Source organism: Bombus impatiens, unplaced genomic scaffold (genome assembly GCF_000188095.3).
Source record: "Bombus impatiens unplaced genomic scaffold, BIMP_2.2 scf_0113, whole genome shotgun sequence".
Taxonomy (NCBI): domain Eukaryota; kingdom Metazoa; phylum Arthropoda; class Insecta; order Hymenoptera; family Apidae; genus Bombus; species Bombus impatiens.
Genome location: NT_176532.1, coordinates 287433 through 308106, shown reverse-complemented (window position 1 = coordinate 308106; position 20674 = coordinate 287433). Strand labels below are relative to the sequence as shown.

Below are 20674 nucleotides of genomic sequence, written 5' to 3'. Positions count from 1 at the left end.
AGAGGAAGAAATATTTCCAAAATCTACGTAGCCTACATCGCTCGAATCGTAAACCTCCCAGTTGAAACTGTTTCCAAGCTCTCTAATCTACTCTCGCTAATTCTCGTTGCGCGATGTACGTTGCTGTTATTCTCTTTTAACCTCGAAAAATATCCGCGGAGAAGCACGACAACAGATAACACCGAACACTTGGCTATCTGCGATCTTGAATTTGTACGTCACCAACTAGGTCATAGTATACGAAGCGAGAAAGCAAAACAACCAAAGAAGTTGAAAATTGCGGACAAACAGAGAAAAGACAGAAGGGGCGGAACATCCGAAAACTTTTTCAGTCGTCGTATCAATCTTCGTTGGTCAACTTGGTTTTCTATTAAGGTCGCCGAACTGTTCTTTGTTAGACGTCGCTTATGTAACGTGGATTTTTCGTTTAGTCGTTCGATTGTGCATAAAGAGAGAAAGGCTGAGCCGCGATTTGTCCTGTTAAACGATACGGTTGCTCGTACGATTAAAAAATGAACTCGACGTGGCTCGAATATTACGCGGGACTGTTCCCTTTAAGATAAACGATCTGTATGCCTGGCACAGAACTGACGCGTTACGTGTCGCTAAGGGTTTTCCCGATGTCGTAAAGGATACACAGCGAGACATTCTTCCTGTTGAGGTTGATCGATAGAAGAACGAATGGATGAATTTGTAATAGAAAAATATATTGAAATAAATAAAGCTATAAGTATAAGTATAATGTATAAGTTTATGCTGATCCAGATTCTTTTTCTCTTAGTGTTACATACAATAGAATCGATAGGGAGCACGTTTTATACAAGGTGGTTGGTAACTGGTGGTACAAGCGGAAAGGGGTTAATTCTACGCGAAAAAAGAAGTCGAAAATATAGAATAAAAATTTGTCGTTCGAGGCTTTGTTTTCGAGAAAATCGACTTTGAATTTTCGCTCGGTACGCGTGCGGTACGTTATAACGGATCTCACTGTAGATCGTTGTTTCGATGGAAAAATTTAAAAAAGAAAAAAATTAAAAAAAAATTTTTATTATATATTTTCGACTTCTTTTTTCGCGTAGAATCACCCCCCTTCCGCTTGTACCACCAGTTACCAATCACCATGTATATTTATAACAAAAGGATATTGCCAAAAAAGTTAAGCTTATAGCTTTGGCTAAAGCTTACAAGAAACATAAATAGAAATTTATTTATTAGTTCCTTTGTTCCTAGACCTTGTAACCCAAAACATAATTTATATTTAAGAGCACAATAATATGCACCTCTCCTTATTTAGAATATTTTTGTTTCACTAAATTCTATTTTTTGCGTAATAGCGATTTCCAGGTCACGGAATAAACAAATAAAGATGTCGAGGTTTTTTCTTCAACACTTTCAACCGGAAAAAAGGTAAGAATACACGGAAACATAATCGCGTAATTGTCATCCCGGAGACAATGTCGTAAGGCCGTGCTAGATGGAAAAAACTGATCGAATATCGTGCGGGCTTATTGCCATGTTCAGATGAAACGGCACACGATGAGTCGTTTATTTGATCGCGAGATATTTCGTGGGCCCTTCTGAATACAGCCATTTTATTTCTTCATTAGAACGTTCGTACGAACTCCGCCACGATAACCACACGTAACGACGGGTATATCAGAAGACGACGATCTAACGAAATGGCCGGCTTACGATCGCTTCAATTTGTACCATTTCCCGATTCTTTCTCGTTCAAAAATTGACTTTGTAAAAATTGAGTTCGTAATTATTGCGAGGACAAACTTCTCATAATTTACTTCACCTCCGATATAATAAAAATTAAGCAAGAATTCTTCGTTATCATTAATTCCTACCATTTTCCAATTCTTGATCGTTCGAAATTTGAATCGAAACACGACTATGGTCGATACACGGTGTGCATCGTATTCGTAAAACTGCAGACTTGTATAAAAATGGAAAATATGATTCATCGTGTTCTCCTCCGGTAGTTTATATCTTACTTGAACATAGCACGCGTACAGTACACTACAAACATAGTGTAGGAATTGCACGCGTTTTAAGTTTAAATCGTTCAAGCCAATGTCCATCGATTATCGAACTCGTTCGAATAATTCTGAACGACGTCACACATTAGAAAACGAAAAACAATTTCAGATATCAAATATCGAACATTGTGGCGTATAAACACGGAGAATGTAAAAATTAGGGATATTTAATATCGAATATCGTGACACGTAAGCATGGAAAATCGAAATACTTGATCCGCGAAAGCTTCTTGTCTTTAATCAAAGCTATCTATAATAGTTGCACCGAGTAGTATCGGAGATTCGTGGAACAGAATTTGCGATAGAACGGTTTGCGCGGGTAGCATTCAATTTCACGAGCATCTCCAATCAGATGCTCGGGAGTCAACATTCCGTTCGAAACTCTCTCACGGACCACGGGAACAAGGCTAATTCGATTTCAACGTAACACGGTTTGCCGTCAGCTTCGCCGCGTTTCAACGTGTTAGCGTACATTAATACATATAAAATGTAAAAACGAATTGAAAGACGAGTATCTGGCAGTTCATCGCAACGCTCGTCAATTTAGGACACGATACACGTACAAAGCTCATTTTCTGCAACGTCAAACTGTTTCGTATAGCAATTTTACCAAAGGTATTCGACCTGCACGTTCGCAAAGCACCAGAGAAAATTTTGGCAAAGACAGTTATCTTCTATCGTCGATCGGTTCCGCGAGTAACGCAACGCGCCATGTTTGAGAGAGGAACGTCTATGTACGTGGGTGTGTTGGTCCATCGTGTTATTCGTTTATTATGCTAGCTAGCTTGCCTGGCTTATATTGTGCCGGGCAACGTTGTAAATGGGCGGCTGGCACTGTTCTCCCGATACATCTTCCTTCGAACGCCTCTTCGTTCTCATTTTCCAAGCTCTCTCGCGCCAGTTCGACCAACCATCGATCCCGTTCGACGCGAGGATCGACGCACGGCTTCCAGTGCACGCGAGATGTCCGTCGTGATCGTCTATCGTGAACTTGGTGAACCACTGTAGACCCTTGTTACTCTTCTCTTTTGTTTCCATCCTTTCTTTTATACCAAAGGGACCAACGTGGTCCAAGTAGTCGCTGTAAATCGTGATACAGCCATTTCTTTCGTGGTGCGACCAAGCTGAAGGGATGACCTGACCCAAGAAGTCAACAGTGGTGATTTCTGCTAGTCCAGTCTGTTGTTTCAAAGTGACTACATCTGTCAGCGTATGAATGTCGGATGAATCGAGACGAAAGACTTGAAGACTTTCCACGATGACTCGCTTTCTTCCCCTTCGTCGTAATTTTTTTAATTAAACTACAACAGTCGTAATCTTTCTAATTAAACCACAGCGGCCGTAAATACGCGACATTTAATTTAACGGCGGGTATGTCCGTAAATTTCGCTGCGAAATTCTTGGCATCTCCTCAGGCGTACCTACCGTCGTAAAAATTTTCGACGATTGTCGACCGAAGGGAGAGAGAAACAGAGAGGGAGAGAGAGAGAGAGAGAGAGAGAGAGAGAAAAGAAAACGAAACCAGTTGCAATACAAGACAAGTGAAATACCGTGTATAATAAAATGCACGGCAGGAGAGTGTTGGTCGTGCTGCAAGGTGTCCTTCGTCTGGCAATGATTCATGTCGTCGCTTGAATCGAGAAGAACGACCGGGAGATTGAATCGCGAAGAGGGAGTATCGATGATCTATGTTCGTGAAAGAATAAAGTTCGAATCCACCGGGGCCTTCCTATCCCTGAGGATTATTTAAATCTGTCGGTGAAGCTGATTTATGTCATTGTCAGGACCATGCCTCTCAGATCGAACGAGTCCTCTTCAAGGGACACCCTCGATACTGTTGCAACCTCGGTTAGTTACGATATTTTCAAACGATTATTAGCGGGATGGTGATTTCGAAAGAGCAGAGTTGAGGGAAAAGGTTTCGTAAAAGGTGTTTGGGCACGAACCTTTTCCCGCAACTTCGCCATTCGAAATTTAGTACAGTTCCATTCGACTTTTGTTCCAGTCCCATGCGTCCTACTTCGATCCCTTCGGCTTTTCCAACGATCCGTGTAAACTTCTCTGCAACCTCGAACGCAGATCTCCCTCGCTAGACAGCCATCTGGTTCTCGTAACGTTACGCTATGAATGTGAATTTTATAAGACGAACCTCTTTTTTTTTTTTTTTTTGAAACATTCGCTCGTGAATGAAAAATTAGTCCATTCGTACTTGTACGTTACAGAAGAACGACGCAGTGCACGCTTCACCGCAGACGCGAATATCGCGCGAACGTAATTTCACGAACGAAGCTCTTAGAACGTAATATTTTAACCGTGGCAATATTTTTTAGTCCGTAAAGCTTTGGTTTCTCTGTCCTCCGCATGTTGCTCCATGTAGAATGCTTCTCGCAAATAAAAATACAGGCATAGTCGCATCGTTAACGTTAATCCTTCGCTTTCGCATAACACGAGTCGTACGGAAGCGGGTCATATGCTGCGATGAAATAGGAAACCGTGTCCCTATGGTATTTTCTACCCAATTTGGAAACTTGTTAAGTATAAATGTAATATTTTTTATTACGCAGTTACGCGTATTAACGATATTAACGCGTTATCCATTTCCCTGCTTAATTCTTTCTATTTAAAAATTTATTTATAATAATTTCTTTCGCTGCTTTTTCGCACCAGCTGTAGCTTCTATTAGGACCGACGTCGTCACTTCCATATTTCTAAATGTTACGATTAAACCAATAACTATTGACAACATAGGCCGTCTTATATTATATCGCTTGTTTTCGTTCACAGAAACGATTCTTCTAACCAAGCTAAACTATCAAAAAAAAAAAAAAGAAAAAAAAATCCATGCAGAGTTCATTCAGTTAAGAAGTAAATACGAAAATCCAAAGTGAAATAGCGCGCAATTTTGTCTATGAACGTTACTAGAGATATTTCGTGCATCGAGTCCATCTTACGCAAAGATTTAATGATAAGCGAGCCGAGTGATATCGAATTTAGATTCCTCTTCGTTGTTTCTTTTTTCATCTAAAGAACAGTTTCTTCAAACCAGATTAAATTATTAAAGAGAAACTATGCCGAAAGGTATCGCATGTTACAGTATACTTCGTACAACGAATAAATATTCAACGAATAAAACGATGGGAAGAATGGTCGGGAATTCGATCCTCAAAACACATTTCAGAATCGGTGGTGCATGTGATACGACCGTTCGCGTATCTACGAGGCACGCCTCCGCTTGCGCGCGACTTACGGCAAAATAGATCAGCGACGGAGCGTGCCGACTGTGTATATCCGGCGATATTTCGATTTGAATACGATAATAATAGGAAAACGCGTCAGGATATCAGTGATGGTGCGGATGGACGCATTTGCGCACCGAATGCAAAGTAGCTCCGCGACAGGTCAAATTGCATCGGCGTCGCACGAATGGAAATGGAGCTGTCACTTCCGCTGGCCGCCGTTATCCAAAATTTAATACGGACTGTCCGAATTCCAGTACTTGTGGTTTTCTCCTATTCTATTCGTAGAACCATCCTCTGACCTCGTTGAATCTTGAGAATCAAGCGTATCAGGGATTCTTCCATGCAGTTCCCGAAGAAAATCTTTACTTTACGTTTGCCGCTTACGTACCTTTCTTCATCTGTGCATTTTTTAATTCTGCGTGTTGTACATTAATACGTTTATTGTCATGGAAATATGGCTATATGTCTCGATATAGAACCGAATTTAGAAAGTCTTTGTTCGGATCATGAACTTTTTGAATCATGCTTCTTACCAAGAGATGGAACAGTTTTACTTTAATGAATGACATCATCTTCACCAATATACCTTTTTTGTCAGAAATATTCTTGGTTTAGCCAATTGTTTCAACCTCATTGCTTACCATTATGCTTGTTTTCCTAAATCTGTTTATTAAAATGCATGAAAAATTTAGCGGTTGCGTCAGTAACAGCGAGCGCGTTAATTGGACAGTACTACTTTAATACGATTTTGTTTTAAGAGACCAGTTCTCTTTACAACTCCGTTTCCAGAGACTTACTTACTCTGCTTTCAAGCGCGTTACTGTTCCCATTTCATCAATCAGCGTTCATAGATTTACTGTCAGCGTCAAAGCCAGTATCTTTCCTTTAGAATCTGCACCATAATCTTTCTATTGCATCGTTCGTGTACATCCTCCTGTTACCGATCTTATCACCATCCATTTTACATCGGGACGTTCCTAAACGAACCATCGCGAAAGTTTCATGCGGGACACGCGAAAAGCTAATGAAGATATCTTTGGACAAAGTGCAGCAAAACGTCGGTTACAAGAATCTTATCCATCACAGAATCTCAAGCAGAAAGAACTGTCTTCTAATATTCACATATAATACTGAACCATATTGTACACATTATGGTTAATTAGTATTAATGTACACATTACGAATATTATTATATCTTATATAATAAGGCCACGTCGGGCTTATTCGTTTATTGTAAATAACCATAGTCCAGTAATATCTTAACGTTCCGTTGTAGCAGGTGTTCAAGCGATCGCTATTTAAATATGACGTATACCTACAGTCGTGGGAAGAATTATAAATAGTCAGTGAATTTTTATGAATTTATGAAAGGTTTGCAGATATACATAGAAAGCATACAAAATGCAGAGATACATGAAATATTCAAAGTACAACGCTCGTTATATTACAAATTCTTAGCAGCTGAAACAAGTTTTCGCTTAGGTTTCATTTTCTTAGTTATTTTCATAAAAATATGAGTTCCCATAAAAATTCGCAGTCTAATTATAACATCGTCTGAATATTTGCTATTTGTCGATAGGAGGAACGGCGTCGGACCGGAAGATACGTCGCCGGTGGAGCTGTGCTGGCAATCATGCTACTCGCTGTGCATCATGCACTCCTACGGGAAGCGTCCACCATAGCTGGTGTCAGCATACCGGCCATAATAATGGTGTGCTACATTATCTGGATCCTGTATTCTGCCCACAGGGACAGACGAAAGGTAATGACTTTTAAGTTATAACCGCACGGCAATCGTATTCAGCCAACGAAAGTCAACTTCCGCGGAATTGGACAACTGCCAATGGCTTCGTTAAATGTTTACAGCAGTCTCGGCGAATGCCGAATACTGGGGCAAATTTTACGGTGAACTCGAGAATTGACTACACAAGCGTTCTTTGTTCATCTTCTTACTTTCCATAGAATTTTCGTAGCAAACTTTTGCCAAACTCATTGTTAACTTTTGATAGAACGGGATGAGAAAACTGGAGATTACGTTTTCATCCTTTGGCATGTTAATGTTCTATGGAGCGTAAAAATTTAGAGAAAAGTACAATTAACGAAACAATTGAATTAATAAGAATATAAGGCCACAATAGTTCGCACCACCTGGTAAACGATTATGCACGCCAATGAGTCGAAAAGATTGGCTCGATAGTTCTGAATTAGGCGAAAAGACTAGAGTAATTGAGTGAATCGAACGAGCGTATGATTATTCGATTTTTCGCCGAAATGATTTCAAGCATTGGTGTGATATTTTCTCCCGGTCGTTTGTCTTTCGAGACAGAAGTTTGGCGCTTGTTCCTAAACCATCAAACTCGAGCGATTCTCTACAATGGCTGTCTTTATTCCGCTACGCTTAAACTTAGTCGAACTCCCGTCGAACCAAAAACTTCATTCACTGCTCGTACTTTAGAGAGCGATACTTTTTCAATTTAAACAATTTTTCACTGTTCCTTGTCGAAGTAACAAAGTTCTGATAAAAAATATCTTATTTCGCGAAATTTGAGTTGCGCGGAATTTTATAATTTACAGGCGGTCGCAAAACCTTTGGTCACCAGAGTATTTATACTGACTGTTAATTCTTAAAAGATGAATTTCTTCTTAAAAGTAGAATAGTAAATAGGCATTTGTTAAAAATGGATTTCTCCTGGATTTTCCTCGTTTTAATCGTGTGCCATTATTTTTCTTTCTTTGGCTCTTTGTAATTTCATTTCGCCTAAAGTCTCATATAACGTTGTCGTCAACAATGCAATATACACGTCCTCGACGTTCTTAACGAGGACGTAGCAACGAATTGCAGCCGAATGTTCACTGGCGAATTTCCGTTCAATTTTCGTGGAAAGCGAGCGCGACGAAACTCTCCGTAAACGACTAGGATGAAACGCGTAATTGAATGGGGATGAAGTTCGGAAATAAATGTCGTTTCGAGAGTGCGGAAAAAGCGGGATGGCGGCGAATTAGAGGGTCCTGTTTGCGCGAGCGATAGACAGCCTCGCAATTGGACAAGTTTTTTCGCCCTTCGGCTACTTTTAATCTTGTAATAAGTCACGTGGGTGGCTGTAGCGCGACTGATGGCGCAGAAACTAATCGAATTGTCCAGGAATCGGCCACGTGCGAATCGCTTTTCAAGTTCGACGACGAAGCTGCATCGTTCGACGATTGCGTATCTAAAACTCGTAGACATTGTAACAAATTGCACTTGAGTTGTACATCGCGAAATCGCGTTTGTTCGTTCAGCATTTTCGAGTTGCGCTTCGTTAAAAGCGCGTATGTTTTATCGGTTCGAACGATTCGCGTTACTTGCACATACTTTCGATTTTATTTTCCTGTTTTATGTTCGTGGTTTACTTACCTACTCTAGAAATTGGTTTTCCGCGGGTCAAAAATTCACCTCGATGGATGCAATTTCTATTCCCGCTGTGCTTTTTCTATGTGGTATATTGTATTTCCACGAGATCGAACTTTTGGTCGTTGTGTTGGGTTGTCCGAAAAATTTATAGCACTTTCAACTACCGATATATTCTGTTAAATGGTGTGGTTGCTGGTTATTTTGGGATAAACTTTAGTAAAATATTACTTGAGAAAATACTACTTTCAAATAAATATCAAATTTAGCGACTAAACAGAGAAGTTCGGCTTTGATCAGTAGAAATGGCGTAGCTCTTTCGATAAAAACATTAATATGTATATTTAAATGCGAGATAGGTAGAAAGTACGAACGTTCAATCCTATTCAACCTATTCATAAAAACTTACTATACAGGATAGCGAAACCTTTCTGATAACTTTTCGATTTGAAATTACTTTTAATTGTCCACTGAATCACATCGCTGAATTCACATCGACCAAAGCGTTTCAATGGGATACAGCGATTTTACACAAGATCGCTCAACCATAATTTTAACAGATAAAAATTAGAATATACGTGGTCGTTTATTCGTTCAAAATACTATCAAGTTGTCCGAAAAGTTTCTTTCCTTTCATAAGGTGATAATAGATGAACAATAATATCTGTATTATATTATTTTATTAAATTAGATATGATCCATTTCGTTCTATTTCTATTGTTATATTCGTGCATAATTCAATAAACTAATACAAAACAGAAAACATTGTGCGTCTATTATTTCCTTATAAGAGGAAAGAAATTTTTCGGACAACCTAATACGTGTAAAAAATTCATTGTTAGAACGAGTTGTATTTAATATTCGTGGCCGATTTACATAGAGAACGTGGTTAAACGACTTGAACGCGGAAACATCGACTAAGGAAAGTTTTATCGGATGGTTAAACGGAAACGGTGAAAAACGAAGAGATAAAAATAAGCAACAAATAGCGGGGCTAAACGGTGCGCAGAAAGTCTGTCTAAACTGGAACAAGGTTAGTTGATAACATAAAACAACGTTATCTACTCGTAGTCCGGATTCGTAATTTACGAGGATTGGAAATGGTGGTAGTTGCGCGGATTTTTCTGTAGTTAAGTGGTGCCTTGAGGAAACTGCGAAAAATACAATTTTTTAATGAATTCGCCTCGAACACGTTTATATCGGCCCAAGAAACTAATTGCATCAGATCCTTTGCGAGTCTGCGAAGGTTGTAACTTTCCGTCTCTCATAAAAGAATTATCCTAAGAACCTTGTAAACTTATCGAATTCTCTTCGTAATTGTTTTACGTAGCACTAACTTTTACTCGCATTTTTCCATCTTCCTCGTTTCTCGTTTAACACTTTACAAGGCTAGAAGATATTGCTTTCTTTAAGAGTAATAATAGCAATTAGATAAGAAAGAAAGTTGAAAAAACCAACAAAGAAGAAACACTGAACGCGTCAAACTCTCGTCATCCCCTAATTTACGCTTGGCAATTCAAACATTCTCTTGGGCGTGAAACCGCGAAGGAAGGTTCTGACTCCCGAGCGATTCAACGACCATTGTAGTCGACACCCTTTGCCCTACGCGCGTGCACCGACCCGTTTGCACTCCCTTCTCTTTGTTCAACCAACACTGTTTCACGCGACGTACGTCAATAGCTTGATCTCATCAACGAAACACGATTGAACACACGTGAGTCCCTTGTGTGCATACCGCTGAATAGCTTTGCAAGTTTCGCAGAGCGCTGACGATCTCTCGATTCTGCTTTCAGGCGTTGCGATTCGCCACAGCGATGCAACTGACAGAAGTAATCAGCGTACCAGCTACTTCCAACGAGATGATCTGCAGAAACGGGACGAGCAAGAACGAGATACGAAAGGCGGATTCGTCGAAGCTGGCTTACGATACGCGAGCATCCCGCGAGAATCCTGCGTTCTCATCCAAGGACGAAGCTGCGTGAAAGGAGCCACGGAGAACTCGCATTCTTCGACCGGACTTTCCTTGGTTTTTCACGACGAACAACGAATTCTTCGATAAATACCTTCCTTCAGCCGCGAATTCTTCGTCTCATCTCTTCAGCGATCACTCGAGCGACGGTTTCTTGCCGGGTGGTTATTACGTTTTACTGCTAATAGCAATAAATACGTAAGTTCGCATCGGTAGCGTTGAACGAGTCCCATTCGAGCGGACAAGTTTCGCAAGATAGAATTATTTGTTTGGTCCGCCGGTGGGATTATTTAGCTGCGTGACGCAACGTTTTCGTTGGCGGTAGCGGCGTGTGCACGCCGCCCTTCTTTCGCAAATAAATCTATGCAGTGGCGGAGATAAATTTCGAAAAGCGTCGCGATCGCTTGGGAAATTTATTCCGAGCAATCGCCACGACAAATCGTTGCGGCTATTTTGCGGACGAAGCTTCGAGCGTGGATCGATTTCGGACACCTTTCCCTTGGAGATCTACGGTCGACTTGGATCCGTTTATTTCACGAACCACTGTGATTTTTTATTCTTATGGGTGAGATGCCGTCCATGCAGATTGGTTAGAAGGTCCATGTGTCGGATTACGAGATAGAAACCGTGGAAAGGCCATATTTCCATGGTTACTTAAACTCCGAGCTGCTCGTAAATTACGATTATGAAGAGTGACGCGGAATAATAGTCGAAAAATACGAGCTGCGTTTAATACGACTTAACGCAAGCTTCCTTATCCTATCGTTTTTGCTCATTCTGCTCGAGCGACGGAGCAAATCGGAAAGCGACGAATAAAACGACGAAGCATTGTTTTTAATAAAAATTCAATAAAATCCAACAAGCGTCTATTTTGTCTAAGAATGAAACCGACGAATTATAACTTTTTCTTGCTGGATCGCGTAAAATATTTTGATATATGTAAAAAACCTTACATGAATATATATTATGTGTGCCGTATGAAACATTTGAAAATTTTATTAGCGCTGTAACGAGACACAGCTATTTTGACTGCACTCGTGCATTTTGAAACCAGACAATTAGATATTCATTGAAAACATACGCAATGATCACAAATATATTTGACAAATAAACGTCGACGTAAACATAGCATGAATGTTCATAGAATGAAAATACGACTACGTTACATATATAAAATATACCGATCAAAGTTTTCTACGGTAACTATCCAAATACTTTTCTGAGAGACTGCGAACGTCGATTCGTTGTGCAGCCGACTTTGAACACGAAACGAGCTCGGGTACAATGAATTAAGCGGTAACCACGAGTATCGTTTCGAACGACCTCCGGCGCTACCGTTTGTTCGTTTCAATTTCTCACCTGAACAATAACCGTGGAGGGCCATTCGTAGCGAATCGAAAAGAGGGGAGAAGCCAAGGGCGCGTAACACAGAACGACGAGGAGCGAAGGGCGGCGAAACAAAGCAATTCATCGATGTTCCAGCGCTTAATAGATGGCGTCCATTAATTAGAAAAAAATATAAAGCTACGTTGTAATTCATTAGCGAAGCTTTCAGTTGCGATTTATCTGCGTCGCGAGCCACCGCCATACTTTTTCTCCGTTCCTTTTCTTATCTTTTAATTATTTCTTACGCGGTTAATTAATCGACCTGCTAAGCGATTAAGACGAAGGAAACGGAAGAGAGAAAGAGAAAACCTCGGAGAACGAGAAAAGATCCGAAGGAAGGTGGGAAAATAAAGAGAAGAATTTCCACGGCAGTGAAATAAAATCCTCCAGCTCGTTAACAAAGGCGTTAACGACAAGGAACACGACATGGCGTACCTGACCACCGAGGAAACCGCGATTTCAGTCCAAGTCCAGCACCCTGACCCACCGCGGATTACGTAGTCCCGTAATTCAGCTACGATCCTATTTCGAGATAATTTGATTCGGTCCGGTACGAAACACGCGATTGCAACATCCATCTTTCAATGGTTTCACCGCGAAAGAAGCACGTCCATTTCGATACGCGAACACCGTGATTAAATGCCTTTTCGATTCCTCTCTATCCTGGCGTCTCTCGAAATTCCTACTTATCACGAGTCGTCTAACAACGAGAAACAACCATTGTGAAACGTTTCCAGAACTGCGGTCATGCGAGCGAATAATCGATTAAGGACCTTTCGTGTTCGTTTCGACGTGTTAACAGAAACTTTCCAATCGCGTTTGGTGGACGCGGCAATTTCAAAACAATTACACTTTTCGATTACTTTCCAACTTTCTAATTAATTCTCGTTGGGAAATAATTTTATTCGCGCGTCAATTTATTATTTCGGAATCGTTGATTATTTCGAAGCTTGAAGACGTCGTTCGTTGTAATAGACCGTCATCGTCACGTAGATGATGGAGAATCTAATTAGCGGAACGAGCATACGACGTTGCGTCTATGATTGTAGTACCACACGGTGACCTAATTACAGTTGTTTCGATCCTGACAATTCATCGAATCGATAACGATCGTTTATTTAAACGAAGCATTCTGAGAGGCATTGTACGGGGATGGTTAAAGATTCTGCGGCCATTGTAGCTGGTTCGCGGCACGATTACGAAGAGAATTCGTAAGTGTTTTCTCGCTGAGTGCGGTGAAGATCGATTGAGTCCAAGTTTCGTGGTATCGGTGTCGTGATTAACTTGGCTCGTTCCTAGCCGAAAAAGAACTTCCGTATTGTTGTGGTAATCAAACTGGCGTAGATAGGAAAGGGGTTTCTTTTAAACGAGTTGCTCAAGCAGTCCGTTACGACGAAACTTCGAATTTATTCGAAGAGAAAGCGCGCTCTGGTGGTGTTCACTGTCTCGGGGCATTGTGCTTCGGGTTAACGAGCACAGAGGCTAATTTATGGCAGGGAAGCTATTTCCCTGCAAGAGAATTTGTTGACATCGTATATCCTTCGTATACGTTATCCAAAATCTCGTATCTCAGCCATGACGTTCCCAAACAAATCGCGAGATTCAATTTCTAAGGTATTAAATTAAAGCGTATTTTGATTTTCTGCAGAATCTGATCGTTGATCCAAGTTATCTAGGAAACGATTAATCGATCAACACTCTACGTATTTACGCAAGATGAGAGAGAAAGAGAAAAGGAATTCGTAAAAGCTGGACAAACAAGTATACTTATTTTTATACTTTTATATTTTCTTTCTAGAAAAAGTTATATCCGTGTTCTATCTGAATAAGAATTGAAATTTTATATGATTTCTGCAACTCCTCTCGTCCGATTTGTGTCACGTGGTCGTAGAACGATTGGATCTCCGATGAAATTGATTTTTCGAAATTAAGACTCGAAGAGAAACGTTACTCGATCTTGGGTGATCTTTCAAATCGTTCGATCGTTTGTTCTACGAAATTCGAAAAGAATTTCACGAATTTCACACGAGTCGAGCTATACGAGGAAACGAAATTTAAAATCACCTGGTCAAAGAATGGAAGTGGGTTGTGCCACTTGGCTGCAACATGCTCTAAAAATTCTGAAAAGAACCAACGAGAAATTCCGTGAGTCGTTCATCTATGGAAGATCCAGAGAATACAAAAGTTCGCTTGCCGAAAAATGTTTCCTACACCAATGTTCCTACATCCAAGCTAAAATTACCACTTAGAATAATCTAAGCAATTTGCATCTTATGTATTTTACGAGAAATACAGAAGGCGAAAAGTATTAGCGTGTCAACACGTTCACTTCGGATCCGGTTTTCGTTCCGCACAATACCGTATGCTAACAAATAATTGTCTTGCTTTTTGACATGTGAAATGTAAGTTATATCCAAGAAATAAAATGAAGATTTTCGTAATATATAATTCACGTACTACAATCGACAAAATATAAATAACGTAAAAGTACGTGTCGATTCGAATCCATGTCGTACTCCATGTTAAATAATTTCCCTATAATTCTCACGCTGGATCTGCTATTCTTTTCGCGAATATCTTTTCCACGCTAAATTTCCACGTTTAAATTTCAGCGAAAGGTTCCAAACTTCATCTACACTTTCTTCGTACCATGTTCCTCTTGTACATTCCTTGAGCTTAAACGTGATCAGATCTCGTAGCGAAGTGAAATATTCCGATAGAAAAGAGTATCCTTGTTTCGACTCTCGTCACGACGACGTCGACGATTCACGTCATAGGGGAAAGTTTCTGAAAATTACTACTTACGCGTGACGTTTGTCGCCGATGTATAAAATACACGCAGATATATGTGCACGGTAAGCAACAGGACTTTTACGCGATGCTATCGTGAAATTCCATCGAACGAGTTACGCTTTCCGTGTCACTACGACCATCGTTACGAACGCATTAACGCCCACTGACAGACGCCGTTAAAGCACGTTCTTTGAAGGTTGCCGGTATGGCAGCAGAAAATAGTTCGAATTAACTGAAAAATCTAGCTATCACGTTCGCGTACGTTCAAAGTTGCGAACGTCGTTTCCAAAATATCGGGTTAACGTCGGATCTATCGGATCGATTCGTTCTCGAGCAAGCAATCTCGTAAGACGCGAAGCTCGAGAATGAGCGCACACGGAATAAAATTGTATCCTCTTCGTGGCTGACGAAACGTCGCGGTTTCCGACGAATTTCTGTCCTCGGCGTCCAGTAAATTCTCGTCGACTGAATCGTGTTGATTGTAGCCGCCAGCTGGGTGGGGCGTGCTTGCGAAATTTCGCGTTGATATCGGCGTTGCTGATGATTAATTGCGCATTGAACCGACCGTCGATTTGCGATAATTCTGATTTACGTAGCTCTGAACACCGCTTAACGAGCCTCGAATCTGGTATTCGTCGTTTTTGCAACGACACCAAATTAATGTATATTAATTAGCCTTCGTTAATTCGAATTTCACGAGTTTCAGTGCTGCGCGGAAACGTGGCTGGCGAATCTCCGATGAAAAGGTTACTTTGTAAGTTCGATTCTTCCCAAGAGGAAGTTTCTCTTTGAAAGTGTTTCTCCGCGAAATCAATGAGCACGCCACGTGATTCAACGTGGAAGCCATGGGTGGTGGATCACTCAAATGAAAAAAGCTTTCAGGATCCATTCTTTCCCGTTCCTTTCCTCGCGACAGGGGATCGACGCTTACCTACATTTGAACCACCAACACGTTTCCAACCGTGGTCCATGTTACACGTATTTACGAGATTTCTGAGAAATGATTCGTACCGTAGATGTTACATTCTCCCTTATTTACGTATAGGATCCATTCTGTCTATTAGTTGGGTTTTTATCTACATTGAACATTCGTTTCTATCTCGATACGTTCTTTACGCTTAGGCTGTGCTTACGGTTGATTCGCGTTCTGCGAAACTCGATACATCGAAACAATCAAATATAATGTATTCGAATACTTGAGAATATAAATATTTGAAAATTGAAATACACGTTAATTGTGCATTTATATAGTGAAATTAAAGAATCAATAAGGAAGTAGAATTTTCCTTATGAGAAGTTCGTATATCCTGAAGAATATTTTCATTACATTCAACGATTCTTCTTTATCTCGCGATCGTAGAACGAATGGAAATTCGAAATATAACGTTATCTGTTCCTTCGGAATACCAAGCGGTCGGTTCTCAAATGAATATTTCTCTATATTCTGGTGACGAGATCGTGTCTACGTAGATACCATTTCGAGCGAGTCGTGAAACGAGGATGGCCTTTAATTCCTGTCCGTATCTCATCGGAGTACAAACAGCATGCAGCGTGAGCTAAGTAATCGTGAGATATTCGTTTCTTCGGCAAAATCTCAGCTCGTGTAGAATATCGGGAACGCGTTTCCGCACCGGGTCCACATATATCAAGCTTTACGACGTACTTAGAGCGGAATCTGCCTTTAATCGGGCCCCTCGATGCATCGATAAATTACAAGTTACAACGACACCGCTTTTCGAATATTCTTTTCCTTCGAGCACGCCGCTTATAGAAGATTGTACCAGTAACTACCTCGTCGATTTAACCTCAATCGTGCGATCTTCGCTAAAGTACGAGTATTTAAAATACAAAATAACACTATTCGTGTCCGAAAAGAAGACTTTTAGGAACTAGACAGAGTTTATAGGTTCTAATAATATTCTAGATTAAAAGAGACTTTGCTGAAACAACTCGAGATGATGTATAACGCGATGTTTCGATATTCTCTACGTAAAAGATGAAACGAACGAATGTTTGCAACAGATCAGCGTGGTCTCCATTTAATTGAAATTTCAATGTTATCGCGTTGTCATGGACACGTGTGTGTACGTGCGCATGCAAGAGAATGGCAAGTATGTGTGACGAGCTCGTACATAGATTGCATTAACAGACTGACGTGTATCGCGGCATCTATTAATTCAACGAACCGCCACACACGTTCGTCTCTTTGCCAGTTTACCAGTCTCACGCTAATGGTCCGCCGTTTTGACAGCTCGTAGCAACTCGCGATGTGTTTATTATTAATCAACCAAGTCTGCCCTATGCAGTACACGTCAAAAAATCCAACGAGTGCAATCCGAATGTTCAGGAATCTAGCGAAATATCGCACGATCGCAGAGTAAAATTCCTCTGATACTAGCGACAATAATTTGCACACGATGCTTGCAAATACTTAACGTTAAAATCAACAGAGTAGTCGAAATAACCAATTAGTAATTTTTCGAAAGATTTCTATAGAGTTGTCACGGTGTGTTTTTTTTTAAGAAATAGGATGATTTTGTCTTTTTGATATGAGAAATTTGAAGAATGAGATTCCTTCTCCATCTTCGCTTTCTCGATCGGTATATTTACGTCGGTTCTATCATTAAAGCGAATACAAGATTCTCATGGTAATTCGTAATGCTACGAATTCCGTTCATAGCTTTCATAATTTCAAATTTTGTTGAAATTAGAATGTCATTTCCTAGCAGAACTCGAACTAAAGTAGTAGGAAATTCCTATTTTGTATTCGCGAATGAAAACGTGTATTCCATGAATGCATTTCATATATTTTATACTGTAGTTACTGTACCGAGAGATTATTATCTTGTTCGAGGGCTCGAGTGTTATCTTAATAATGGACGAAGATTGAGAAACTTTTCGAATGACAAAACGGTAACATCTGAGAATCTCTGGAATTAACAAAATGGGAGTGCGAAATTGACTAGGTAGAAGACTTGTAAATTGTAAATACGCTGGAAGATTAAACAATCATTGTCGACTGCGAAACATATTTCAACGGAACGAAGTTGATTGATAAATATGGAAGAGATCTCTGAGAAGGTTGAATATCATTTGCATCTCGATCAATTTAATTTCAATCGATTCTCAGATATATTGCGCTTTAATTCGGTCTACGTTTTTATTCACACAAGGTTTAATTATGAACATGAGTAGAATATATACTCGTACGTATACAATAAGAGAGATGCTGGATATAAATATTCAATTCAAGATTCTAAAAGATTTTATTTTATTCTTCCTCTAAAAGGTTCGATTTAATTAATATTCTTGATATCGGTAAGGATCAACTATCTTTTCGAATTTACGCGATAAGCATAGGCCATGACATTTTAAACAGTGGTCACTGAATATACGTAACAACGTAACAGGAGTCCACTAATTTTCCCTACTATCATTCTCTTCATTATGCATGTGTTTCTCGTTTAACTAATTGGAATTCATATCCATAAGTGGATTCGATCGATACTTCGTTTAATCGTGTACTAAATAAAATTTATCCAATAAATGCAGTTCTATTGTACCTCGAACGATATTTTATCGAAACAATCAGCCTGATCAAACGCGTAAGTGTAAGACTCGAGTAAACACAAATTGTATTATACGGACACAATTCATCCTTGACGCGAGAGGAATCTTTTCAGCTTATCGCGTTCTGAAATATTCACGACGAACGTCTAAACGCGAATAACGGCGAAATCGTGTCTGAAAATACGATACGACAGCTTCGAAATCGTCTGCACGACGAGACTCGAATGATTTCGCGAGCAGTTTCGAGGATCGAAAGGTTGAGAGTGCAGGAAACCGAGTTTCTCTCAAGGACTGACGCGAAGTATGCTTAACCGGTGCACGTCGAAAGTTTCTCGGCCCGTGAGTCGAACACGGTGATTGTTCCTCCACGTTACCTGTAAATTTACCTACTTCCTGTTTAATAAATCGGTCGAGAAACTTTAATTTGGGCAATGACAGGTCGCATTATTCTCTCGAGGAAAATTAATTCGAGTGCGACGATCCAAAAGAATGGGTCCCGTAATAAATCCAACGTTCGAGTAATTTGTTTGCGCAATAACGATATCTCTTTACCTGCGTTATTTCTACCCACTCCCCCCAGCGAAAGAAGGAAGATTCATTATCACGGTGACCGATGAACTGGTAGTAAAAGAGATCTTTGTCGTCACAGTCTGTCGTAAAATGAAAAGAACGTTCTATGGTTTTATAATTAATGAAGCAACGTCTTCAACGGTGTCGCTAATGATTAATAGCGAATAGCGAATTAAAGCTTGAGGTATGAAATTCTTGAGAATGATGTAAAATCGAACAGATACCGGCTCTCGATCATTAAGTATAATTATTCTACACCATTTTTTAATAAAAGCATACGACGAATTTGTATTATATAGATGAAGTTCGAAGTAGGAGGAAAGCGAAATTTTTCCTACTTCACAGCAATGCGTTCTTCGAGATAAATATTAGATTGACGAAAAAGTGTCTTTCTTTCGTAAACGTGTTTTTTACAACGATACACCTTCGTACAAACGTAAAACCGAGTCTGTGAAACGTCACGGTGTTCATCTCGACAGAACAAAATGGGTCGTACGTAATTCGACGAAATAATATAAAAGAAAAAACGTTGCGCGTCTATTATTTCGTCATAAAACGAAAGAAATTTTTCGGACAACCTAATATTTCGTCCACTTTGTAGGTGTCGTTTGACTGATCCGTTAATGAAAAAAAACACCGCAAACGAATCCTCGTAAAGCTATGGTCCTCGAAATTGGTGGAACGAGCCAGTAGTTGAATTAAAATAGCGAATGCGTTATTCAAACTTCGATATTTATAACCTCGCGAATCAATCTCCAAATCTACCCGGGGCGACACGTCGTGTGGACACATTGCAACGACTGCATGCATATGTATTTGTCGTGTGAAAAACTCATGCATACGCTTGCAGTATGTCTATTGTTTGCCTCGTTATATGTGTATGCAATCGAACAAACAAAATCATGAATTTCTAACGAGATCATGACAGTATCCGTAACAACGTGTCATGCTACGCTGTCTTTGCGATTACCCTCGGTCCAATTACTTTTGTACTTTGCTGAAAAGAATTTAAAACGAAAAGGTATGCCGGATAGCAGTGCATCGAAGGGAGAATTGGATTAACCCTTTGGCGGTATAATAACAAGACGAAGAATTTCAAATAAATAATTTAGAAAATAATTATTTGTTTATATTCAAGATCTTTGGCGTTTTTGGAATCAGTCCTTGTTAACTTAGAACATCGACTATTATCCAGACACGCTGAATCAATATAGAGTCAACTAAAATAGTGTTTATTCGAACTACAAATAACTTTATAGTCTAAATCGAGCAGCGTATCGCCGTTTTAACGGCGCATCGAGTTCAGTATGCTCGATGATCAGCGCTGTTAATAAACGCTAGCCGAGGAATTAACCGATTACTATCGTTCGTTGCGCAATTAATTAACGCTCAGCTTATGCAGGAGCGTTTGTTTATCAATATTTCCAGGTAGGAAACCAGGAACAATGGTGCATCGAACCTTGATCGAGGGATAATTTGCCGGAAGACCAGATGGAAATTCCGAGCAGGCGCCGTAAATCCGTGACTGTCTCCGTAAATCTAGGCAATAATCCGTCCTCTCTCGACTGTGGATTCCGTGGATCCCGCAAACTTGCCATGAAAACTTCTAGAGCAGGACTTTACCCTTCCCTCCGAACCAATCGACCGAATACACTTGCGTCACGTGAGTAATCTGCCTATCGTTGAATTAAATTTAATTAGCGTACTCCAGCGAGCT

General features: G+C 40.1%; 1 protein-coding gene across 1 annotated transcript; it reads left to right on the top strand.

The window, feature by feature from the left end:
- The first annotated feature begins 2864 nt into the window (after nucleotides 1-2864).
- LOC100747675 lies at nucleotides 2865-14467 on the top strand. Its single transcript, XM_003486410.4, has 3 exons — nucleotides 2865-3890; nucleotides 6861-7043; nucleotides 10463-14467. Exons 1-3 carry the CDS (start codon nucleotides 3831-3833, stop codon nucleotides 10649-10651), a joined length of 432 nt encoding a protein of 143 aa, XP_003486458.1. The 5' UTR covers nucleotides 2865-3830; the 3' UTR covers nucleotides 10652-14467.
- The last annotated feature ends 6207 nt before the right edge of the window (nucleotides 14468-20674 follow it).

Bases quoted from the DNA above. Each gene is read 5' to 3' on its own strand.
- LOC100747675 (XM_003486410.4), top strand. From the start codon at position 3,831: ATGCCTCTCAGATCGAACGAGTCCTCTTCAAGGGACACCCTCGATACT. The intron at 3,891-6,860 runs GTTAGTTACGAT...ATTTGTCGATAG, and splicing joins TCGATACTGTTGCAACCTCG to GAGGAACGGCGTCGGACCGG. The intron at 7,044-10,462 runs GTAATGACTTTT...TTCTGCTTTCAG, and splicing joins CCCACAGGGACAGACGAAAG to GCGTTGCGATTCGCCACAGC.